Source organism: Bos taurus, chromosome 11 (genome assembly GCF_002263795.3).
Source record: "Bos taurus isolate L1 Dominette 01449 registration number 42190680 breed Hereford chromosome 11, ARS-UCD2.0, whole genome shotgun sequence".
In the NCBI taxonomy this organism is placed as follows: Eukaryota; Metazoa; Chordata; class Mammalia; order Artiodactyla; family Bovidae; genus Bos; species Bos taurus.
In genome coordinates, this window is record NC_037338.1 from 100,008,577 (window position 1) to 100,031,256 (window position 22,680).

Genomic DNA, 22,680 nt, shown 5'->3' on the forward strand with positions numbered 1-22,680 from the left:
GTCCATTCTGAAGGAGATCAGCCCTGGGATTTCTTTGGAAGGAATGATGCTAAAGCTGAAACTCCAGTACTTTGGCCACCTCATGTGAAGAGTTGACTCATTGGAAAAGACTCTGATGCTGGGAGGGATTGGGGGCAGGAGGAGAAGGGGATGACAGAGGATGAGATGGCTGGATGGCATCACTGACTCAATGGACGTGAGTCTGAGTGAACTCCGGGAGTTGGTGATGGACAGGGAGGCCTGGCGTGCTGCGATTCACGGGGTCGCAGAGAGTCGGACACGACTGAGCGACTGAACTGAACTGAACTCTGCATATAAGTTACATAAGCAGGGTGACAATATACAGCTTTCACATACTCCCTTCCCAGTTTTGAACAGTTTTAACTATTGCTTCTTGACCTGCATACAGATTTCCCAGGTGGCAGGTAAGGAGGTCTGGTATTCCCATCTCTTTAAGAATTTTCCACAGTTTGTTGTGATTCACACAGTCAAAGGCTTTAGTGTAGTCGATGAAACACGTTTTTCTGGAATTCTCTTGCTTTTTCTATGATTCAATGGATGTTGGCAATTTGATCACTGGTTCCTCTGCCTTTTCTAAATCCAACTTGAACATCTAAAAGTTCTTGGTTAATGTACTTTTGAAGCCTATCTTGGAGAATTTTGAGCATTACTTTTCTAGCATGTGGGATGAGTGCAATTGTGCGGTAGTATGAGCATTCTTTGGCATTGCCTTTCTTTGGGATTGAAATGAAACCTGACCTTTTCCAGTCCTGTGGCCACTGCTGAGTTTTCCAAGTTTGCTGGCATATTGAGTGCAGCAATTTAACAGCCTCATCCTTTAGGATTTGAAATAGCTCAACTGAAATTCCATCACTTCCACTAGCCTTGTTCATAGTGATGCTTCCTAAGGCCACTTGACTTAGCATTCCAGGATATCTGGCTCTAGGTGAGTGATCACACCATTGTGGTCATCTGGGTGGTGAAGATCTTTTTTGTATAGTTCTTCTGTGTATTCTTGCTACCTCTTCTTAATATCTTCTGCTTCAGTTAGGTCCATATCATTTCTGTCCTTTATCGAGCCCATCTTTGCATGAAATGTTGCCTTGGTACTCTAATTTTCTTGAAGAGATCTCTAGTCTTTCCCATTCTCTTGTTTTCCTCTATTTCTTTGCATTGATCACTTAGGAAGGCTTTCTTACCTCTCCTTGCTGTTCTTTGGAACACTGCATTCAGATGGGAATATCCTTCCATTTCTCCTTTGTCTTTCGCTTCTCTTCTTTCCTCAGCTATTTGTAAGGTCGCCTCAGACAACCATTTTGCCTTTTTGCATTTCCTTTTCTTGGGCATGGTTTTGATCACAGTCTCCTGTGCAATGTCACAAACCGCCATCCACGGTTCTTCAGATCATCTGTCTATCCGATCTCATCCCTTGAATCTACTTGTCACTTTCACTGCATAATTGTAAGGGATTTGATTTAGGTTATATCTGAATGGTCTAGTGGTTTTCCTTACTTTCTTCAATTTAGGTCTGAATTTGGCAATAAGGAGTTCACGATCTGAGCCACAGTCAGCTTCTGGTCTTGTTTTTGCTGACTATATAGAGCTTCTCTATCTTCGACTGCAAAGAATATAATCAGTCTGATTTCGGTGTTGACCATCTGGTGATGTTCATGTGTAGAGTCGTCTCTTGTGTTGTTGGAAGAGGGTCCTCTTCCAACAACAAGCAGCCTTTGGTTCCAGTCAAAGATGGATGCTGGGGGGGTGGTGGTTCAGAGCAGGCGGTTGTTCAGGTGTGGGCTGATCTAGGTTGACAGAGGCTTGGTCCTAGGTTTGAGGTGTATGGCAGGGTCTCCCACCTCCCAGAATGGTTCACTTGGAACAAGCCTGACCCCTAAAGATGCCTCACTTCCTCATCTTCTGTGACCCTACCCCTTCCATACCCCCTGGTCCAGGACCCCCAAAGACTAGCAACCAGGCACCTGGAGAGGTTTGCAGGGTGAGACCCGGCAGCAGATACCAGCCACCTGGGATGTGCTTTTATTTGTGGGTTAGGGAAGGCCTCTCTTCACCCCTCACCCATGTCCATGGCTGGGCTTGGACACCAGTGGCCATTCACCTCTGGGTGCGATGCGATGCTGAAGGCAGGAGGAGCTGGTACCCCTTAGGGCGGCCTCTTTTCAGGATCGTGTGCAGCACCAAGCTGGGCAGGAAGGACTCCTAGAGCAAGAAGGAGGGCCACTTTCAGGGGCCTCTGGGCAGGAGATGGGGTTTCCTGGGCCCAGGGAGTTCTACACTGCACCCCGAGGGGGCAGACACCGCGGTGGGCCCCACTGTACAGATGCAGAAACTGACATAAAAAAGCCTCCACCTATAGCAGGGTAGGAGCTGGAATCTGACCCCAGGCGGTCCAGCCTGAAAGCCCAGCCCTTAGGCAAGCACATACAGAGGTTTTACCCAGAGACCAAGCCACCCCACTGGGCACCCTCCCACCAGGCAGGGCGCTCCACGCGGCTGGCCACCGGCAGGTGCTCACCAGCTTCTGGCTCCAGGAACAGGACGATTTGCCCACCTGCTCCAGGAGGGCTTTGAGGTCCCCCCGCTGCCTCTGGGCGGTGGCCCTGGGGATGAAGGGCAGGCTGCTGCTCATGGAAGTGTCCTCAGGGAGGTGGCCATTCGGCTCCAGGGTGGACCTGAGGGGGACAGGCGCCCATGAGCTGCGTGGACCCCGAGTCCCAGGTCCATGCATGGCTGGCAGGACCCTCCAGGGCCCAGACCACCGCTGGACAGGGTGGTTTACAGGGGGAGGAGGCGCGTGAATCCCGCCCCCTTCCACAAAGCCTCACAGGCCAGGGAAGTCCCAGCTGAAGGGGCTGGCCGCGGTCTCCTCCTTGGCCCTCGGGTACAAGGCTTTGGGCAAGCTCTCCAGCCATCTCCCGACACTCCCGAACACCCGATCCGATGCTGTTGACCGGGGCTTGGCTGTCCTGTTCTCGAAGATGCCCTGCCGGGCTGAAGGAGAGAGGGCATGGGTGAGATCTCTTCCCCGGGCGGGGCCACCTGTACCCCACCCTCCCCCCTCTTCCCTGTGACAGGCAGAGCCCTGTCTCCATGGCAACCCAAGGCTCCCCAGCGCCTTCTGGCTGCCTCCAGAGAAGGCTCTGGTTTTAAAACTATCCTGCATGACTGTTTCTGCCTTTCTTATCCAAGCTCTGCACTGCCCCCCACCCTCTCCCCACACACCCACTCCAGCTCCAGCCCCAAACAGGTTCCCCTTTTCCCACTATGGGAAGCCCAGTGGCCCCACCAGGGAATCCAAGCAATGATTCTGAGAATCCTACAGGGCTGGAGTCTTTCCTGCCCAACAGCTGCCCCTCTGGCTGGTCAGGAAGCCTGAAATCCCCGCTCTGGTGCCCCGAGGGGATGGCCACAGCCCCTGTGCCCAGCAACTTCCCAGGAAGTGTCTCCCGTGCCAGCCAGCTGCCATTCCCAAGAAACTTTCTCCAGCCCCCGTCCCCTCCTTTTCCTGGGATTCCCAGCAGTGGCTGGGGTGGACTCTGACTTCTCAGCTGCTTGTCATCTGCTCTTGGAGCCTTGGCTTCCCCCATCAAACAAAACTGGGCAAAATTTCAGCTTCCACCTCCAACTTCCTGTGATCCTGAGGGGGCTGGGTCAGGCTCCTCCTGAATCGGCCAAGGTCCTGGATTTTGAGGACTTTACCCCCAGTGAGGGCAGGAGGAGAAGGGGGCGACAGAGGATGAGGTGGTTGGATGGCATCATCGACTCAATGGACATAAATTTGAACAAGCTCTGGGAGTTGGTGAAGACCAGGGAAGCCTGGTGTGCTGTAGTCCATGGGGTCACAAAGAGTCGGACATTACTAAGCAACTGAAAAATAAAAATCCCCAGCAAGGCTTTAGAGCAGCTGTTCTCTGAAAGTGCACACAGTTGATGCTTAATAAATAGATGAGGCTGTTGGATTGCTGGATCCTGAGAAGAGAAAGGGCCGGGCAGATGGGGAAAGGGGGCCTTGGGAAGGGTTCATACTAGAGCGAGGATGTGTATTCTTCCTGCTTGCCTCTTGTGACACCCACTTCAGAAAACAGTGGAAACTGCCACCACCGATATGACCACATCCATCACCCAAAGAGCCGAGAGCACAGTTCTCCCCGGGGAAACTGGGACTGATGGTTGGTTCCGAGCTTCCTTGCTGGACCAGGCAGTGCCAGCCTCCCGCAGAGGTGTGATCTTCTAGAACTTTCTGGACACCTCCCCAGCCAGGCCCCTGAGGTCTGCCTTCATGGATCTGGGAAACGCTTTGGGTATTTCAATTCCCACCTTCTCCAGCCCCTGGAGGCCAGGTGCGGGGTCTGCGGGCTGTGGGTGCGGGTCCAGGGTAGGCAGAGGATACAGTGTGTGGGAACCCTTGGTAGTGAGCAATCCTTGCGTGGTGGCCAGGCCTGGGCAGACCCTGCTCTCTGGGCCCAGCTGCTCCCTGGCACCATCTGCCTTGAGCCACCTCTGCTGGACCTCAGACCCTCTACACCGTCCTTGAAGGTCACCCTAAGAGCTTCTGGAAAGGCCAGTTTAGGGGCCTCCTCTGCAGGGTCAGTGGCCTCTTGGCCTTTGCAGTACCAGGGCCCAGCCTCTGCTGGCCAGGTTTCAGGCTGGAACTTTCTGGAGTCCTGGAGCTCCCCCTCCTGTCTGCTCACCAGCACAGCTGCGTTCCCAGTAACGGAGTGCTGTGTCCCTCAGCGTCTCGTCAGCGAATCGCACTCGGAAAGGGCAACATCGCCTGCGGTGCCCTGAGCCTTCCCCCGAGGAGTTGTGGGTGAGCACAGCCTTGAGCTTGGGGGCCTGTGTAGCCTGGGGCCTGGTGAGAGAGATGAGAGGCTCAGCCACCAGCCTCCCCGGCATGCCACCCCGGCAACACACGTCCACCAGAGCTCTCTGTGGGATCCTGACCATCAGAGCAGGTCCCTCCTGAGCACTTCCTGCCCCTCAAAGCAATGGATCAAGCACGTAACAGGCATCAGCCCACCAAACCCACACAACCCTGTGAAACACGATTATTAGTCTCATTTTACTGATGAGGAAACTGAGGCACAGAGGTTTTTTGATTTTTTTTCCCCCCAATTTGCCCAAGATCGCACAGCTGGTTAGGGGTGGGACTGGGCTATGAATCCTGGTTCAAGAGCAGGCAATCTTGTATATCAAGCAATTTAGCAGAGAGAAGAAGGATATGAACTCAGGAGTTGGGCGGTCCCTGGGTTTCAATTCTAACTCTTGGAGCCTCAGTTTCTTTGTCTGTAAAATGGGATCATCATGCCCACAGTACAGGGCCGGGAAGACGTGAAAGAGACTGCAAAGCACCCCCCACACCCCCAGGGTCTGCAGGGCCAAGGGTAAACATCTCTGAGAACTGTTCCTCATAGTCATCAATTTCAACTATGAACCATCCCAGTCCTGTGACATTGGGCAGACCACCAGCAGATTTCCCCTTTAAATTATGTACTATGTGTTGTGGGCAGGATAACAACATCCTTATAAGAGTTTGCATGAGTATGTGCTAAGTCTCTTCAGTCATGTCAGACTCTTTTGCGACCCTATGAACTATAGTCCGCTAGGCTCCTCTGTCCATGGGATTCTCCAGGCAAGAATACTGGAGTGGGTTGTTGTGCCCTTCTCCAGGGGATCTTCCTGACCCAGGGATCAAACACATCTTTTTTGTCTAACTGCATTGATAGGCAGCTTCTTTACACTAACATCCCCCCTAGAAGTGCGCTAAGAGTTTGTTGAGTATCAGATAAAATGTGAGGCATCTAGTTTGGAGCCTGGCCAGGGGCCTGGGCTCAGTAAAGGGGATCTGTGATTATTACATTTATTGTTATTCATTTCAGCCACCAGAGCAAGGCTGCAGGATGGTGTGCTTGATCCATCAATGGCTCTGTTATTCAGAAATGCCATGTTCGATCTTAAGTACATGCCTATGGCTATACCTGTCTCCATTTATCTGACCACATCTTTATGTCCATGTGGACACAGAGAGGACACTTTTCATGAGTCCCTTAAAGAGTCCGGGAGCCAGGAGATGACCAAGACAGAGTCGGCTACATGCACTGGGACCTAGTTACGCAACGGTGGTGCGTATCCACAGGCGGTGTCTTCCTAGAGCACTGAGTCAAGAAGGGTTCTGAGGCTCAGTGGGGGAAAGTGCTGTGCTCAATTAGCAATGTCTGCCATGGGCCCAGGATGAGAAGGAATGGCGTGTCTGGTGTATGTACTGTCCCGGTCTTTAAACTCAAGGACGATGCTCTTCACCTTTCATCCACGGTTAAGCAGGGGGAACTACTTCTGCATTATTTTCTCCCTCCCTTAGAGCTACTGCATCCAGGTCCAGCTAAGTGCTAGTGCCCGGGCTCTTCCTACTTCCATCCTTATTTTATTCCCTCCAATATTTGACATATGTGCTGTGCTCAGACACTCAGTCATGGCCGGCTCTCTGTGACCGCACGGCCTGTAGCCCACCAGGCTCCTCTGTCCATGGAATTTTCCAGGCAAGAATACTGGAGTGGGTTGCCATTTCCTTTTCCATTGACTTCTTCCCTGGTGGCTTCTTCCCTGGGTCTTCCCTGGTGGCTCAGAGGTTAAAGCATCTGCCTGCAATGCAGGAGACCTGGCTTCAATCCCTGGGTTGGGAAAATCCCCTGGAGAAGGAAATGGCAACCCACTCCAGTATTCTTGCCTGGAGAATCCCCTGGACGGAGGAACCTGGTGGGCTACAGTCCACAGGGTTGCAAAGAGACACGACTGAGCGACTTCACTTTCTCCATTGACATATAGTAAAAGTGAATCAAAGTTAGAGGAAGAGATGGATGAATGAATGGCAGGTGGGTGAAAGAATGGGTTGGTGGGTGGGTGGGTGGATGGACTGATGGATGAAATAGTGAAAAGGTCTTTTTTATTTGGCACACCACTTGGCTTGGAGGACCTTAGTTCCCCAACCAGGGGTAGAATCCAGGCCACAGAAGTGAAAGCATTGAGTCCTAACCACTGGACTGCCAGGGAACTCCCACAAAGGTCTTAATATAAGGTTTGGATCTTAGGAGGATAAGTAGATGTATGGATACATGGGTGGATGAATGATTATGCAGGTGGGTATATAGACTGGCTTCATGATTAGATTAGTGATGGATAGTATCCTGGATTTACAAGTGGATGGAAGGATTGGTAGATGATCAATCATTGACTTCATGGATAGGTGGATAGAATTGTGGGAGTTTGTGAGTAGCTGGCTGGCTGGCTGGCTGGAGAGATGGATTAATGAATCAACAGGAGACCTGATTCATGAGTGGATGGATGGATGGAGAGATTCGTGAATAGATTGTGAAAGACCTGGTTCACAGATGTATGCAATGGTGGATGGGTGAATAGGAGAATGATTATATGAATGGATTCATCAGTGAATTATGAATGTGTGTAAAAGACCTGATTAATGAATGGGTGGATGGATTCATAGATGTTGATGGATGACCCTTAAACAGGTTGGGAGAAGACTTGATTCATGGATGGACATACAGATGGATAAACAGGTGGACAGATGGATAAATTCTGGAAAGACAGAGGAAGGAAAGAAATGTTCTTTCTCCCCACCCCCCTGCCCCCATCCTCCCACAACTCACTGATTGGCCTTGACCGTGGTGAACTGCGGGTAATCTCTACTCAAGGGCCCCAGGGCAGGTATCTGATGAAGCAAAATCTTCTTAAGGCTATTCTTGAGGTAGGATGATTGGCCCCTTGAAAACAAACAGGCCACACCTCATATGAGTGATCAGGGTCCTCCATGGTCAGAGCGTTGATGACAACCCTGTCCCCACGAAGAGGTCACTGACGCTTACCCAAGCTCTGGGAGGAAGTGGGAGCTGGAACACCGAGGAGGACTTCCGTTGAACTCTGACGCAGAATGCCTTTGATGTTGAGATGCTGAGGGTGCTGGGGTGGGGGTGGGGGGCAGGATGAAGTAGAAAGAGTTATGAGCCTTCGCTTGGGGACAGTCTTTATTAGAGTCTTCCTGGTTGCATGGCCTTGGGCCTCAGTTTATTCATCTGTACAATGGCAGGGCCGCCCTCAAGCAGTGGTTGTCAGGATTCTGCCAGCCCTACTTCACTAATACAAGCATCCTTCTGTGCCAGGTGGTGTGACCCCCCCACCCAACCACCCCCACTCCGACCACCCTCACCACCGGAAATGACGCAGCCCCGCCTTGCCCCGCCCCCTGGGGGGGAGCCACAGGGGCCTCACTCGGTGGGAGAAGCCGTTCCGCAGAGTCAGCCCTGAACTGTCGCAGGAACTGCCGGAACCGGCCCGGAAGAACTTCTCCTAGGAGGGAGCCCAAGGAATCGGAGGTCTCCTTGGCCGAGCCCCTGCGAGGGTCCTTGCGCTGTCCGAGCTCGGGGCATGCGGGCGCCGATTCGGGGGGCTCGCCGGCCAAGAGCAGGGGCGGCAGCAGCAGCGACCTCAGCACTGTCCGGCTCCTCGCCGGCCGCTGGGCCACGGTGGGCAGGACCGGCAGGCGGGACCGGGAGCGCCTGAAGCCCAGCCCGGGATCGGAGTGCAAGGACTCACACTGGGGGGCCTGCCACCGCTCGGCGCCGCTCTCAGAGGCCCTCGAGACCCCGAAGACCCCCGCGTCCGAGGCTGCTCGGAGCTCGGGCCGCAGCAGCCTGGGCAGCAGCGGGTCTCTGCGCCGGCGATCGCCACCGCCGGGGAGTCCCTCGGGCGCCACCTGCTGGGCCCAGAAGCTGGGGCGACGCCGGGGCATGTCTGGCCCTGCGCTCAGCTCAGGGCATCCTCACGCCAGTGAGGGGCGGAGGGCGGGTGCCGTGGGAAGTGGACAGGAGGGCGTAGACCAGCCACCCCCGCCAGGCCATAGCGCCGAGAGCGCGGCAGTGTGGTTCGGGGGGTTCCACCACTGGCCCGCCAGACAGTAAAAGTGGCTTCAGGCTAGAGTGCCCCGATCCTGTTTCCTCACCAGAAAAAACGGTGACGGTGAGAGCACTCACATTCTCAAGTTGCTGTGACGTTTAAATGAGCCAGCGGATGTAAATGGCTTAGAATAATGCCAGGCACGTTGTACGTGCTTAACAAAGCCTAACTGCTATTATTATTTTAAAATTATTATTTAGGATTTACTCTCAGCTCCATTACTTATTGGGGCTTCCCTGGTGGCTCAGACAGTCAAGAATCCCCCTGCAATGGGGGAGACCTCGGTTCCATTCCTCGGTTGGGAAGATCCCCTGGAGAAGGGAATGGCTACCCACTCCAGTATTCCTGCCTGGAGAAGTCCGTGGACAGAGGAGCCTGGCGGGCTCTACAGTCCATGGCATCCGTAAGGAGTCGGACAGTACTGAGCGACTTTCACTGCCCTTACTTATTAGCTGTACCCTTGCGGGAGCCAGTTAATTGCTCTCAACGCCCTTATCTATAGAATGGGGATAACCCAGGGCCTGCTCTTTTGTGAGAATGAAACCGCACCATGTGGAAAGCACTTAACACCTGGAGTGTTCAACTTGCTCTGCTGTTACTAGCTCTCAGGTAGAAATCGGGAAAGCTGGAACCAGCTTACAGGGGTGGCTTGCCCTGCAGTTGCCCATTCCTGCTGGAGCCCGAGTCCCTTGGGTGGGAGCTTCTTGAAAATACAGATGCCCCAGATTCCGATTCACTGGGGGCAGGTCAAGACACTTATTTTTAACAAACTTCCCCTTTGGAGACAGAGCCCCAGACCCACCCCGCATCCACCAACAACCCCCGCCACAAACACACACATACCACCCGCCCCAGCTTCTGACACTGGGATCTGAGCCTGCTTCCTCCCTACCACACCCCACTCCCCAGATTGCTGTCAGCTCTGAACCGGCTTCCCAGGTGGCACCGTGGTAAAGAATCCGCCTGCCAAGCAGGAGACCCAGGTTCAATCCCTGGATTGGGAAGATCCCCTGGAGGAGGAAACGGCAACCCACTCCAGTATTCTTGCCAGGAGAATCCCATGGACAGAGGAACCTGGCAGGCTGCAGTCCATGGGGTCGCAAAGAGTCAAACATGACTGAGTGTGCACCCACGCACACGTGTACTGACCAGCTGCTAGTGTCACACTCACCCTAGCGGGGCTTTGGGGGGTGGGGCCAGAGACGGCCCCCTGAGTTTAGAGCCCCCTAACAGGTGGGCTGGTCTTTGGGAGAGCCCATCTTCCCGGCCTGGTCCCTCTGCTGGCCCCTCCCTGCCGCCTCCATGCCTTTCCAGAGTAATTGTGACCCGCCTGGCACTCAGGGCCAAGTAGGCTGGGTGCGGGGCAGAGGGCTGGGCTGTCATGCTCAGGATGTCAAGGCTGCAGTCATAAAGGGGTGTGGGACTCCCTGCCAAGGCAACCAGGCCCAAGGCAGGGATGAAGGGCTGGGGGGTTCAGTTACCCTCTCTGGGCCTGGGAGGCTCAGGTGGGTCAGGTTCGGGCTGGGGTGACTCTGGAGTTAGAACTCGGAAGTCTGGGCAGTAAGAATGCGGTGGGCCTGGAAGCTGTGAGAACCAGCTTTGAGCCTGTGCTCTGCTTCTGCATGCTGTGTGAGGCTGGTTAAGTCTCTCCTTTCTCAGGGCCCATGATAAAATGGACAGCTGGGCTCCATCTGTGACTCTCAGTTGGGAGAGGGCAGGGAGGAAGCTTGTACTGTAAAACTAGAGTGAGGAACAAGGGTAATTTGGGCAGTGATTTCGCTGGCCTGATAGGATTTTACAATTTGAAAATGGAAAAAAAGATGACTTTGAATTCACATTACAAGATGTCTGCCTGGAGGAGGCATCCCAGACAATATAATGGATTTCTTTTCTTTTTTTTTGAAATTAGTTATTTATTTGGCTGTGTTAGGTCTTGGTTGTAGCATGCGGGCTCTCCATTGCCTCAAGCGAGATCTCTTGTTGAGATGTACGATATTTTGTTGTGACTTGTTGTGACCTACGAACCCTCCAGCTGGGGCATGCAGACTCATTTTTCTCCTCAGCATGTGGGATCTTAGTTCCCCCACCAGGGATTGAACCCATGTCCCCTGCACTGCAGGGCAGATTCCTAACCCCTGGGCCACCAGGGAAATCCCAATGTAATGTATTTCTGCAAAGGCTCCTCAACCAGGGATGGAAGAACATCCTTCCTTAGGAAGTTAGAATATTGAGTGAGGAGGGTGAGAAATTTTTTCTGTTTATTTTAAGGGTATGTGAATTTTTAGAAAATGAATGAGGAACACCAGACTACCTAGATGATTTCTAAGAAAGCCTCCAGCCCATATATGCTGAACACATTTATTGAGTATCTATTACGTGCGAGGCCTGGGAATTCAGTGATGCAAGAGGCTTTGGAATTCAGTGGCCCAGCCAGACCTGGAAAAGTCTTGGAGTCCAGATGCAGGGAAGGGACTTTGTCTTCCATGGACAGGAAAGAAAGAAAAAAAAAAAAGGTAGAGGTGGATTTTTAGGCACCCCCGCAAAGATCTAGACTCGGAGCCACACTCACAAAGATTATAGAAACTTCCTGATTGAGGCTGCCCAAGATCTATCCTCCTGCCGTAGAGGTGTGGAAAATGAAGCTTGGGAGAGGGGTCCAAGGCCAGGGAACCAAGTCTAAACTGGTGTGCCCTAGGGAGTCGGACATGACTGAGCGACTGAACTGAACTGAAGGGAGGATGCTACATAATATGGACAGATCTGGGGACTCAATAGCAGGTCGGGGGACCTCGCTGGTGGTCCAGTGGCTAAAACTCTGTACTCCCAATGCAGGGGGCCCAGGTTCAATCCCTTGTCAGGGAACTAGATCCCAAATGCAACAACTAAGAGCCCACATGCTGCAACTAAGATCCAGCTCAGCCAAATAAATATTTTTTTTAAAAAGGTGGGGCTTTTCAGGGCACCCCACTGCCCCACCATAGCTTTCACTTCATTACAGCAAACACACTGTAAGCTCCTCCTGTGTGCAGTGTCCAGGAGGCACTGTAAATCTAAGCCACGGTGTCAGTCTAGGAAAAAAGAATTTATGATAAATATTGTGAATATTATGCTATACATGAATACCTTGACGAATATTATGAATCAGTTTCTATTTACTGACAGCCGGCTCCAAACACTGGGCTGAAGGCTCAACTCACAATATCTCACAGGTGTAACCCTCCGAGCATTGAGAAATGAGTAATTATTCTGTGCATCTGGCGGAAGAAGAGACTGAGGCTTGGAGAGGTTCCCAAGGTCTTCTACCTGCAAACTCACTTGTTCATCTCGACTGCTTCAGGGACCAATTCAGAATTTGTGTATGGGAGGAACCTAGGAGAGGGCAACCTTTTCGAAATGGAAACTTCATGGCCTTGTTCTGCTTATTTGGAGTGGCAACCCCTTGGCACTGTCAAGAGTATTTTTTCCTTTACTTGTTTTTTTTTTTGGATCTGTATATTTTAAGGATGTTAATTGTTATGGGTAGAGTCAAGGCAAGAATAAGGCTCTCTCCCCCGCCTCTTTTTTTTGTAACCCAGTGGAAGACCCACAAAACACTCTTTTCAAGCCTCCTCCAAATGAGCTGGTGCACAAGCCGGAGGCGGGATAAGCTCTGCGTTTTGGCTCTTTAAAGGCAGTGAAGTTCTCGAGTTAGGGCAGAAGCCCAAGGGGTCAAGGGGGCGGGGGGGCGGAGACAAGTCGCGCGCGGGGCGGAGCCCGACGAAGCCCCGCCCCCAGAAGCGCGGAAGTGACGTAAGTGGGCAAAAGCGGCGCGCGCCGCGAGGTGTCGCTTCCAGCCAAGGTTGGACGGAGCTGGTCGTGGGCAGGTGGGGGCTCTTCGGCCCTGCCGCCCCTCTTTTCCGCTTCCCCGTCCTCTTCTCCCGCGTCCCGGGAGCCCCCACCCGGGGTGAGTAGCGCGAGGCGGAGCGGGGTGGGGGGCGGAGACAGCGGCCGCCGGGAGAGGGGAGGCCCCGGACCCCAACCGCCTGGGTCGCCTGAAGCCTCCCCGGCTCTTCACGTGACCCGAGCGCGAGCGGGCTCGGCCCCACGTGCGCGCTCGCGGAAGGTCCGCCGGCCGGCCCTGGGCCCCCGGGGTCCCGGGGTGGAGGAAGGCTGAGACCCCGCAAGCCTGATCAGGGCACTGCCCCCACGCCGAACCCCGCCGCCTCAAGTTCCTTTCCCTGTCTGAGCCTCAGTTTCCCCTCTGCCAGACGGGTAAGGCGCGCACCCTCAAAGGAGGGTGGGTGTGAGGATTCAGGAAGAGCGCTCGGATCACAGTCGGGCACAGGGTATCGTGCTCGTTACCCAGGCGCCGCTCTCATATTTCACCTTGGACCCGACCCCAGTGACGGCTCAACAGAGGTGCTATTTCAAAAGACAGCCCGCCGGCCCCCCGAGCCCTTGGAGCCAAGGTCAGCCTGTTGGCAGAGAGGCTGCCATAAATCTGAAGGCCCAGGCTCTGCTGCCCAGTCATCTGCGACCTCTCTCTGGATCTGGTGCGTCTGTAAGACAAGGATTAGAAACAACTGGTGTCAGAGGCCCTGCCGGTGGGGCCGGGCTGTACTGCACATGGTCTGGATGTAGAGTCTGCTCAGTGAGATGGCCTGAGCCCCTGGGAGAAAGGGGACCTTGAGCGGGGTCAGAAGTCTGGATTCTGTCCTTGTTCTGTTCCTGGTTTCCTGTGTGTGTGCATTGCTCCATTTTAGTGAATGGTTTTTCTGTGTGTACCAGAGACTATGGGAGGGTTGGAAGTAAATACATGTGGCATGCTTTGGTGGCGACCAGAAGCCCTGGAGTCACCAAAACCTTGGGGGTTTCTGTGCCTGCGTGGCTGGAGGCTCGCTCCCCTCTGCTGCCATTGGCAGAGTCATTTGAGTGACTGGATTGACCACCCTGAAGTAGCAGTGATAATCCCTTAGGTGTGACCAACACGCCACAGTTTATAGGGCCTTTCAGCACATTTTCTCATTAGATCTTCACATTTAGCAGAGAGAATTGATGAGCATCTCATTGGACAGAGGGTGTTTTTTTTTTTTTAAGATTAATATGTGCCCAGCAGTGTCTGGATCACTTTTCACTTTTATATCCACATTTAATCATCACAGCCCTCCTGTAAAGTCAATATTGTTCCCGTTTTATAGATAAAGACAGCCAGTTAACTGAGGTTGTGTCTTATCTGAGCTTACACAGCCAGTGAGAGGAGAGCCAGTGTTCGGACCTGGTTCATTCACCATCAGAGTTTAATCCCCTCCCCTCTTCCTTGCTTCTTCCTTGTTCCCTCCGTTACGACATGATTCCTTTAAATGTCAAGGTCCCCTGAATAATCTCATTTACAAGAATTCCACTTACAGGCAGGGACAGTTCAGACACCATTCTCTGTCATGGATCCTGGAAGAAGAGTAGTTGCTGGGGTGGCTGCCCAGGGTCGCCCTAAACACCTTGGGGTGGGGAGATGACCATGAAGGATGCCCAGACACATTCCACTCTGAGAAGCAGAAGTTCCATAATGAGCAAAGGGTCTCTTCTCCTCCGAGCTCATTTAGAGCACTCACGAAACCAGACTGTGTCCAGGCCCCTTCGCATCCCTGCAGCCACGTGGCTCCTTCCTATGATCTGGACTGAGTGTAGGAGGACTTCTTGGAGTTTGATCAATAACACTGCTGTCCCCACTGACTCCTAGGGACCTCCTGTCCACCCCAGTCTGGATGCCAGGAGGTACAGTGTAGACAGGGCCCCAGAAGTCATGTTTACTAATGAATCTAAGCTGTTAGAATAAATGTCAAAGTCACCCTTGCCATTTCCCAGGCTGGATGTGCCTCCCTGGCTTATTCCCAGACTCTGCCTGTAAGTGGAATTCTTGTCAATGAGATTATTCAGGGGACCTTGACATTTAAAGGAATCATGTTGTACGGCTTTTGGTAAAGCAAAAAATTATACTGTCAGTAAAGGGCTTCAGTGTTATCAGATTGGAACGGTTACATCTTTGTAGGATTTTCTGAAAAGTACAGAATGGCTGTAGCCGCACAAAGGTCCTTCTTTGATTCTTGAGCAACCAGTTAGTAAATTGCCCCCTTGTATCAGGTCTGAGGCTAATGGTGTGTGAGGCAGTGTCCCTGCGCCCAGGAGCCTTGTCTGCTGGGAGGAAGGGCAAACAACAGGCAGAGGGAGAGAGTGCACCCCGGGGGCGTCTGGCCCACAATTATTCTGTTCATTTGATCGGCAGGGAATTTTGTTGAATACCTATGAGCTGTGTGGAATGCAAGAGAAATACAATGATACATTCCAGGATGTCGCCACTGCTTTCTCAGGCAGTTCCCAGTCCTGTGGGGAGAGAGAGACAAGCACAGAACCGGAAGTGTATCTGAGGGGGACAGGGTCGAACCACCTGCAGTTTGTCTGCGGGGGAGCAAGCTGTGTGGTGTGGAAGAGCTGGCTTTGGCGCGGTCCTTCCTGGGTGGCGGTCAGGGCCCGGTGGGACGCTGTGACAGAGTTGCCGTGGCCCCTGTTGCCAGGGCCGGGGAGCCCACTTGGCCTTGCCGACCCCACCCACATAAGCCACCCCCAAACCCAGTCAAGTTACATGGTGATGTTCAAGCTGGCGGCCCCCCCCGTCAGTTGCCAGGGAGCCACTGCCGCAGCTAGTGTGCTTGGGGACTGGGGGGTCTCTGCATCCTTTCGCTTCGCGTGTCCCTCAGGGTTGGGGGGACAAGAGCCCATTCTCACAAGCAGCATGCGACGTCCTCGTTCTGATTGGGCGGGGGGGTAGTAGCTTCAGGGGTTGGGACACGGGTGTGGGACACTGCCATGATTGGGGTGGGTGGACAGTATTTGGAACCCAGGCCCCCCCAGCCTGTTACCCCAGAGGGCTCTTGGGTGGGTACAGTAACTGGAGCCAAAGTCACCGCGGTCCCAGGCCCTGCGCCTGCCCAGGAAGCGGGGGATCTGTCTGAGAGCTGACTCAGGAGCCCGTGGAAGGACTGGAGCAGGGGCCTCCAGGAGCAGAAGGGGCCTCCGAGGGTGGGACTTTGGCCAACCCGGTTGTGCTAGTAGATCTCTCGGCCCTCCTCTGTTCCTCGGAAGGCCAGCGTGTGAGAAAGCCTGGATCCGTGGAGGAGGAGCCCCCTGCCCAGCAGCTCTCACCTGCCAGGCCGGGCCCTCCCTGGTGACCGCACTCGCTGGTGGGGTCTCTGGAAGGGGCTGGCCATGGCAGAAGTGGGACTGCATCGAGGAGCCGTGTCTCTGAGTTGTTTGTGCGGGGCACGCCTGCTGCTTCTGGAAGGTTCCTTCTGGGACAAGTTCAGAATACAGGTGTTGGGTTGGAGGCTGGCGACAGACACGGGAGTGAAAGATCTTCAGCACGCCTCATGTTTTGTCTCCCTTCCCTCCTCCTAGTCTCCAGGCTGCGTCCTGAAGGCCCGTGCTGTCCGCAGGGCACTTTCCCATTACTTCCCTTGAGGCATTCCTTGGTCTTAGGGGGTTCTCAGCTCTTTTGCAGGACTGTACCGGCTGGGTGGGGTGGGCTTAACTTCAGCCCCGTGGAGTTCTGTAAAGGGGGCAGAGTGAAGCCCCCGGAGCTCAGAGGCGCACAGCTTTCCTGTAGGACGGGGGCGGGGGGTGCTGCCACCCCTGCACCGAGTGACCCGTGTGCCCTCGCAGGCCAGATGGTCAGTCAACAGCTCATTTCAGAAAGAAACACACGCTCTGAAGGCAGCAGCCGTGGGGCGTGGGTAAGGACGTGGGAGGAAGGCACCTCGGCGGGTCAGGGCAGGCCTCTGGGGGGAGATGGCACTCAAGCTGCGACGCTGAGGTGACAATGAGCTGCCCACGCGGGGGGGCTAGGGCCTGGCAGGTGCACGGGCCTCCTGGCCTAGGGTAGGGACCCTGACCTGGCCCCGCCTTCCCACGCTGCCCCCGCTCCGTCCCCAGGATGGGTCCCCGCACACCCTCACCCTTCAGAAACTCACCCGATCGCTTCCCCGTTGGTGACACATGGCAGCCAGCCGGGCCAGCCCTCTGTGTGGCATGCACGCCACGCCGTCTCTGCTCTGCCCCTGTCACCATCCAGAGTGTTCCTTGTTCTCAGGGCCCGGCTCAGGGCTTGCCTTCTCTCAGCTGCTGCCCCACCTGCCACTCGGAAGGGACTTCTTCATCCCTCGAGTTCCCATAGCACTTTCTGTCTCAGCGAGAGGCCTCGTTTCTGCCTTGTGTTTGCACTGGTTCCATTCGGGGAGCGGGCTGTATCTGGACCAGCCCTGTGCACGGAGAGCATCTGTAGACCAGTGTTGTCCATGGGGAGAGGTGACCCTCCCTGCCCCGTGTGGCGCAGCCCAGCTGGCGGGTGTGGGGCGCTGTGGGCCTCTGTTCTGCTCTGGGGGCCTGGCCATCTGCTGGTCCTCTCACCCGGGAGTCCATTCAGCTGCCAGCACCGCCTTCTGGAATCTCACGTCTCAGGCCACTTCCTGCTTAACCCGGAGTAGTTGCAGCTCGCTGCCCTTCGGGGTGAAGGCTGAGTTGGCAGCCGTGACCTAGAGGACCCCGAGCTTCCCCTTGGAGGAGCCCCTTGCCCTCGCGTCTTCCCAGTCGCTGTGCGAATGTGTCCTCCTCCCTGGTGTCGGCTGCTGTGTCACGTCTCCTGGCGCCCGTCGTCTGCCCGCCCCTGTGCCCCTCTGTGGCCCTCACGCACGGTGGTGTGTGTCCGCCTGCCTCTCTCCCTGTTCGCAGCACTGCACCCCGTGGCGAGCCTGTCCACGTGCTCATGACCGAAGCTGGGAGGCGGGGTCCTCGGGGTCCCAGAGAGGAGGCTTCAGTTCCGTGCTTTGCTCTTCTTTAACTGTAGATCGGGATCCTGTCTACCGTGGGGTCAGAAGCCGCCAGGTCAGGTGTCTTGTCGGGAAAGGAAAGATGGAGAAGCCAGGACGCTGGGTCTCCTGCTCTGACATGAAGATAGCTTTGTGAAATGACTTGAATACGGCTCTTGTCAGGAGGCACTGCCCTCCGAGGGGTAGGAGCGGGCGGGGGTTGGAGGGGGCAGCCACTCCTCGGCATCAGACAGGATCGTGTGACCAGGAGCAGCCATGCCAGGAGACTGGGGCCCGAAACCTGGCTGCTTCACCCACTTTCCTTTCCTTCTCAGGAACCACCAGTGCTGAGTTTGGTGCCTGGGCAGAGACGCGGCTGCTGACAGCATGACGAGCGAGGTGATCGAGGACGAGAAGCAGTTCTACTCCAAGGCCAAGACGTACTGGAAGGAGGTCCCTGCCACCGTGGACGGCATGCTCGGGGGGTATGGCCACATCTCCAGCATCGACATCAACAGCTCCCGGAAGTTCCTGCAGAGGTTTCTGAGGGTAGGCAGGTCTGGTGTGCTCTCCAGGAGGAGAGCCCACGTCCACCACCCAGGCCTTGACGAGCGGGTGGGGCGGGCCAGCTCGTAGGCTTTGCCGCAAGGTCCCCAGCCAGGAGCCGGCTGTCATGCTGGGGCCTCCTGGTGCCGGAACAGAGCAGCTTTCTCGCAGACTGTTCCATTTTTCCAGAGGCGGAAACCTTTGCTCTCTTGCCATGTTTGCAAATATCTGGGCTGTGGGTGTTGGCTGGTCTGCTGAACACAGACTCCCACTTTCTTGTCCTGCCACCGCCTCTGTGCCAGGCTGGCAGCGCTAGGGCCAGAGCCTCCCCAGGCCCGCCTCCCTGCCTCTCCCTTGGCACACACCGTGGCTGCTGTTGCCCCCTGCTCCACCCGCGTGCCAGCCTCCCAGGTGTGCTCACCGAGTGCCCTCTTCCTTCTTTCACTGCTTCTCTCCACGGCCCTTGTGAGCGAGAGGAGATGAGTGCATCTAGTCAAGTTAACACCTTTAAGTGGAGGTTGGCTTTCATCTCAGGAACATGTGACCCAGAAAACGGCTGTGCTGTGCTCACGCCCACCGCCGGCGCCACCCACGCCAGCCACCAGCCTGTGCTGATCTGAGTAGTTCTGGGGGCTCACAAGGAAAGGCCCTTTGCAGAGGGGTCCCTCTGGCTTCTAACCCTTCTCTTCAGTCTGTCTTCTCTGCTGCTTCAGGAAGGCCCGAACAAGACGGGGACCTCATACGCCCTGGACTGCGGAGCCGGCATTGGGAGGATCACCAAGCGGCTGCTCTTGCCTCTCTTTGGAGTGGTGGACATGGTGGATGTAACAGAGGACTTCCTGGTCAAGGCTAAGACCTACCTGGGCGAGGAGGGCAAGAGAGTGAGGAACTTCTTCTGCTGCGGCCTGCAGGACTTCAGCCCCGAGCCACAGTCCTACGATGTGATCTGGATCCAGTGGGTGATAGGTGAGCCTGCCGCGCCTCTCTGCACCTTCCTGCCCATCTCTGCTCCTGCGGGTGGGGGGCCAGAGGCTCCTCAACTCCTCCCTCCCCGGGGCTCCACCTCAAAGGCTCATTTGTTTCCACATTTTGTTTCAACTCAGTATCTGCTGCGACCCATTTGGGGGCAGTTCTTTGTTGAAAAAAATATTGAATTTTCAAGTTTTAATTGCATTCAAAGAATGTGGAAATGAGTTTTTCTAAGGAAGGGGTTTTTAGGAGAAGTGGAAGCCTCAGCCGCCCGCTGTGCTGTCTGTGGGGAGCGAGCCCAGCCCTGCTGTCCTGGCCTGCACCCACTTAGCCTGATGGCACAATCGGGGTGCTCTTCTCGGGTTGCCCACCTGGCAGCAGGCCTCCCCACTGCAAGCTCGGTGGCCCAGGCCTGCCAGGAACCCACGGGGTCCAGCCCTGAGTTCTGTTTGGGGTTGTGATGTAGGTGAAGAACTCGGCTGGGTGCACGCCGCTGGCAAAGGTTAGGAGGGGAGGGTGGAGGGCAGGTGTGAGGCAGGTGGCTTCTGAGCCCATTTCCGCTCAAAGTGGGGTTTGGTGAACCCCCTCAGGGCTGTTGAGAGCCAGCGCGCCCTGTGTGTTCAGCACGGTCAGCACTCAGGAAGGTAGTAGTGGTGCCGAAGGCCAGGCAGGGGCCCAGCGGGGCCTGCCTCTCCCCGGTGACAGCCTCTGCTTCCCCCAGGCCACCTGACCGATCAGCATCTGGCCGAGTTCCTGCGGCGCTGCAAGCGGGGCCTGCGCCCCAATGGCATTATTGTCATCAAGGACAACATGGCCCAGGAGGGCGTCATCCTGGACGACGTGGACAGCAGCGTGTGCCGCGCCCTGGACGTGGTGCACAGGATCGTCCGCAGCGCAGGCCTCAGCCTCCTGGCCCAGGAGCGGCAGGAGAACCTCCCAGACGAGATCTACCACGTCTACAGCCTTGCCCTGAGATGAGCGGGCCGGCGGAGCGAGGGCCCGGTGTGGGGCCGGGGACTGGCGGCCGGGCGAGGCCCAGAAGCGCCACGTTGATGGTTCGGGAGTGTTGAGCGGGGTCACTAAATATACCTGTCTGCCGTCTACTGCCAAACAGGCTGTTTTTCAAAAAGGCATAAGAGACCCGGTCTGGAGGGGTGCTGCTGGATGGGGCGCTGAGGCTGCAGCGAGGTGGGGACTGGGCGACCCCGGGGCCCCTGTGCTCCTATCAGAAGCGAGAGTCCCTCACCTCCAGGACACTGGCTGGCCCTCCAGTCACAGGCCTGGCTGCCTCAGGAGGAACAGAATGACCCTTAATGAAGTTGCTGAGGACTGTGCCTCGGGGTAGGAGGGGAGCTGGGGCTGTGGGGCCTGCAGTTCCAGACCTCCTGGCTGCCAGAGCCCATGCGGCACCTGCTGAATTGTGGGGATGGGGGCATGTCCATGTTCCTGGTGCTGTTGGGAGATGGGGGGGTGTCCACGTTCCTGGTGCTGGTGGGGGATGGGGCATGTCTACGTTCCTGGCGCTCGTGGGGGCTGGGGGCATGTCCATGTTCCTGGTGCTATTGGGGGCTAGGGGCATGTCCACGTTCCTGGTACTGGTGGGGGATGGGGCATGTCCACGGTCCTGGTGCTCAGGGATGGGGCATGTCCACGTTCCCGGTGCTGGTGGGGATGGGGCATGTCCACGTTCCTGGTGCTCAGGGATGGGGCATGTCCACGCTCCTGGTGCTCAGGGATGGGGCATGTCCACATTCCTGGTGCTGGTGGGGATGGGGCATGTCCACGTTCCTGGTGCTCGTTGGGGATGGGGGCATGTCCACGTTCCTGGTGCTGGTGGGGATGGGGCATGTCCACGTTCCTGGTGCTCGTTGGGGATGGGGGCATGTCCACGTTCCTGGTGTTGGTGGGGATGGGGCATGTCCACGTTCCTGGTGCTCAGGGATGGGGCATGTCCACGTTCGTGGTGCTCGTGGGGGATGGGGCATGTCCACGTTCCTGGTGCTCGTGGGGGATGGGGCATGTCCACGTTCCTGGTGCTCGTGGGGGCTGGGGCATGTCCACGTTCCTGGTGCTCGTGGGGGCTGGGGTATGTCCACGTTCCTGGTGCTGGTGGGGGCCAGGGGCATGTCCACGTTCCTGGTGCTCGTGGGGGATGGGGTATGTCCACGTTCCTGGTGGGGGATGGGGGCATGGGGGCATGTCCACGTTCCTGGTGGGGGATGGGGGCGTGTCCATGTTCCTGGTGCTGGTGGGGGATGGGGGCGTGTCCACGTTCCTGGTGCTGGTGGGGGGGTGGGGGCGTGTCCACGTTCCTGGTGCTGGTGGGGGCCGGGGCATGTCCACGTTCCTGGTGCTGGTGGGGGATGGGGGCATGTCCAGGGTCCTGGTGCTCGTGGGGGATGGGGGCGTGTCCACGTTCCTGGTGCTGGTGGGGGATGGGGGCGTGTCCACGTTCCTGGTGCTGGTGGGGGATGGGGCATGTTTACGTTCCTGGTGCTGGTGGGGGAATGGGGCATGTTTACGTTCCTGGTGCTGGTGGGGGATGGGGCATGTCCACGTTCCTGGTGCTGGTGGGGGATGGGGGCGTGTCCACGTTCCTGGTGCTGGTGGCGGATGGGGGGCGTGTCCACGGTCCTGGTGCTCGTGGGGGATGGGGGCGTGTCCACGTTCCTGGTGCTGGTGGCGGATGGGGGCGTGTCCATGGTCCTGGTGCTGGTGGCGGATGGGGGCGTGTCCACGTTCCTGGTGCTCGTAGGGGATAGGGGTGTGTCCACGGTCCTGGTGCTGGTGGCGGATGGGGCCGTGTCCACGTTCGTGGTGCTGGTGGGGGATGGGGCCGTGTCCACGTTCGTGGTGCTGGTGGGGGATGGGGCCATGTCCACGTTCCTGGTGCTGGTGGGGATGGGGCATGTCCACGTTTCTGGTGCTGGTGGGGGGTGGGGGCGTGTCCACGTTCCTGGTGCTGGTGGGGGGTGGGGGCGTGTCCACGTTCCTGGTGCTGGTGGGGGGTGGGGGCGTGTCCACGTTCCTGGTGCTGGTGGGGATGGGGCCCTGGCGTCCTAACTTGATGGTCACTGCAGCCTGCGGCAAGGGGAGAGGCCAGAGTGTCACTCCTGGCTGTGCCTGTGGCTCCTCCTTGGGGGGCATTTTCAGTCAAAAATAAAAGGGTGAAGCCTATATTGGAGAGGCCCTCGCCTGTCTGGAGTGGTGCTTGTCTTTACTGGGACAACCGTGTGGAGCGGTTTGCAAACTGCTCTAAGCGCGGCATCTTGTGCCTGCCGCCCCTCCCTCCCGGCTGCTGTGGGATCCTTTACCCTGAATTCAGGGAAGGTGGTGGGCGTGTATGTGT

At 56.2% G+C, this 22,680-nt stretch overlaps 3 protein-coding genes across 10 annotated transcripts; 1 reads left to right on the forward strand and 2 right to left on the reverse strand.

Annotated features, from left to right (window-relative positions):
• Positions 1–1,984: 1,984 nt before the first annotated feature.
• On the reverse strand, positions 1,985–9,752 carry C11H9orf50 (chromosome 11 C9orf50 homolog). Of its 2 annotated transcripts, none has more exons than XM_015473683.3 (7): positions 8,299–9,752; positions 7,896–7,989; positions 7,680–7,793; positions 4,710–4,870; positions 2,844–3,009; positions 2,570–2,690; positions 1,985–2,217 (listed from the first exon to the last, which is right to left on the reverse strand). In XM_015473683.3, the coding sequence occupies exons 1-7, from the start codon at positions 8,816–8,818 to the stop codon at positions 2,113–2,115; spliced, it is 1,281 nt and encodes a 426-aa protein (XP_015329169.1). In that variant the 5' UTR covers positions 8,819–9,752; the 3' UTR covers positions 1,985–2,112. The 2 variants fall into 2 exon arrangements, with proteins under 2 accessions (XP_015329169.1, XP_002691719.1); XM_002691673.6 differs by having other exon boundaries at positions 2,534–2,690; positions 8,299–9,750.
• NTMT1 (N-terminal Xaa-Pro-Lys N-methyltransferase 1) lies at positions 8,314–20,442 on the forward strand. 7 transcript variants are annotated; one of them, XM_005213399.5, is made up of 4 exons: positions 8,314–8,402; positions 18,152–18,365; positions 19,076–19,328; positions 20,053–20,442. In XM_005213399.5, the coding sequence occupies exons 2-4, from the start codon at positions 18,204–18,206 to the stop codon at positions 20,307–20,309; spliced, it is 672 nt and encodes a 223-aa protein (XP_005213456.1). In that variant the 5' UTR covers positions 8,314–8,402; positions 18,152–18,203; the 3' UTR covers positions 20,310–20,442.
• Positions 20,443–21,266: 824 nt separating this feature from the next.
• On the reverse strand, positions 21,267–21,882 carry LOC101905017 (uncharacterized). The gene is made up of 2 exons (XM_015473674.1): positions 21,854–21,882; positions 21,267–21,792 (listed from the first exon to the last, which is right to left on the reverse strand). Exons 1-2 carry the CDS (start codon positions 21,880–21,882, stop codon positions 21,267–21,269), a joined length of 555 nt encoding a protein of 184 aa, XP_015329160.1.
• Positions 21,883–22,680: the final 798 nt, after the last annotated feature.